Raw genomic sequence first — 747 nt, 5'->3', positions numbered from 1 at the left:
ATTATCACCGGGCTAATTTGTGCCCGTGTTTGAGCCGCTGCCCCCACAGTACTTCATCCGGGTGGTCTCCGACCGCTGGCTCTGTAAGTCTGATCCTGCCAGGAGCGCCTGGGCTGTACGGCAGCTGTTCTCCCTGGGGCCTGAGGGGGTAGTTCAGGCCCTCTCCTAGCGCCGTGCTGGGGGAAGGACTTCTGACATCCAAGAGGCAGCAGGGCCGGGGATCCCGTTGGCAGAGGGAGCTCGGAGATGAAACCGCTGGGAGCGCTTTCGGAGGTGAAAGCGGTTTTTCCGTGTGTCTGACAGCCTGTGAGACCCAGCTGCCCGTTTCCTTCCGCCACCTGATCCTCCCTGAGAAGTACCCTCCTCCGACGGAGCTGCTGGATCTGCAGCCGCTGCCCGTGTCGGCTCTGCGAAACAGTGCCTTTGAGAGCCTCTACCAGGACAAGTTCCCTTTCTTCAACCCTATCCAGACTCAGGGTGGGTATTGCCTCTGCCTGCCTCCTCCGAACTGCCTCTCAGCGAGCCCTGGCCCTTTTGGTACTCACAGTCCCGTAGCCCTGGTTTTGCGGGGTTTATTCGCGTAACGTGAGGCACCTCTGTAGCAAGTAGCGTATCCCCTCTACCTCCCTGAGCCTTAGAGGTTTGACGGCTTGAAATCTTTCCCCGGGGGCCAGAGTGTCTTGGATATATTCCTCGAGCACGTCAAGCAGCCAGTCCCGGGCTGTCTGGCAGCAGCAGCAGGGTTGC

At 60.1% G+C, this 747-nt stretch overlaps 1 protein-coding gene across 1 annotated transcript in view; it reads left to right on the top strand.

Moving 5' to 3' along the window:
- Window positions 1-747, top strand: part of SNRNP200 (small nuclear ribonucleoprotein 200kDa (U5)) — a gene marked incomplete at both ends in the record, with an annotated part of 17,575 nt that overhangs the window by 15,228 nt on the left and 1,600 nt on the right. Inside the window, 2 exons of the mRNA XM_009331210.1 lie at window positions 17-83; window positions 304-477. Of these exons, the coding sequence (XP_009329485.1) occupies window positions 17-83; window positions 304-477 (241 nt within the window). The remainder of the gene's footprint in view (window positions 1-16; window positions 84-303; window positions 478-747) is intronic.

Source organism: Pygoscelis adeliae, unplaced genomic scaffold, assembly GCF_000699105.1.
Source record: "Pygoscelis adeliae isolate BGI_AS28 unplaced genomic scaffold, ASM69910v1 Scaffold1159, whole genome shotgun sequence".
Lineage (NCBI taxonomy): Eukaryota > Metazoa > Chordata > Aves > Sphenisciformes > Spheniscidae > Pygoscelis > Pygoscelis adeliae.
Note: the sequence above shows the minus strand (reverse complement) of the source record. Positions and strands in the feature narration are given on the sequence as shown.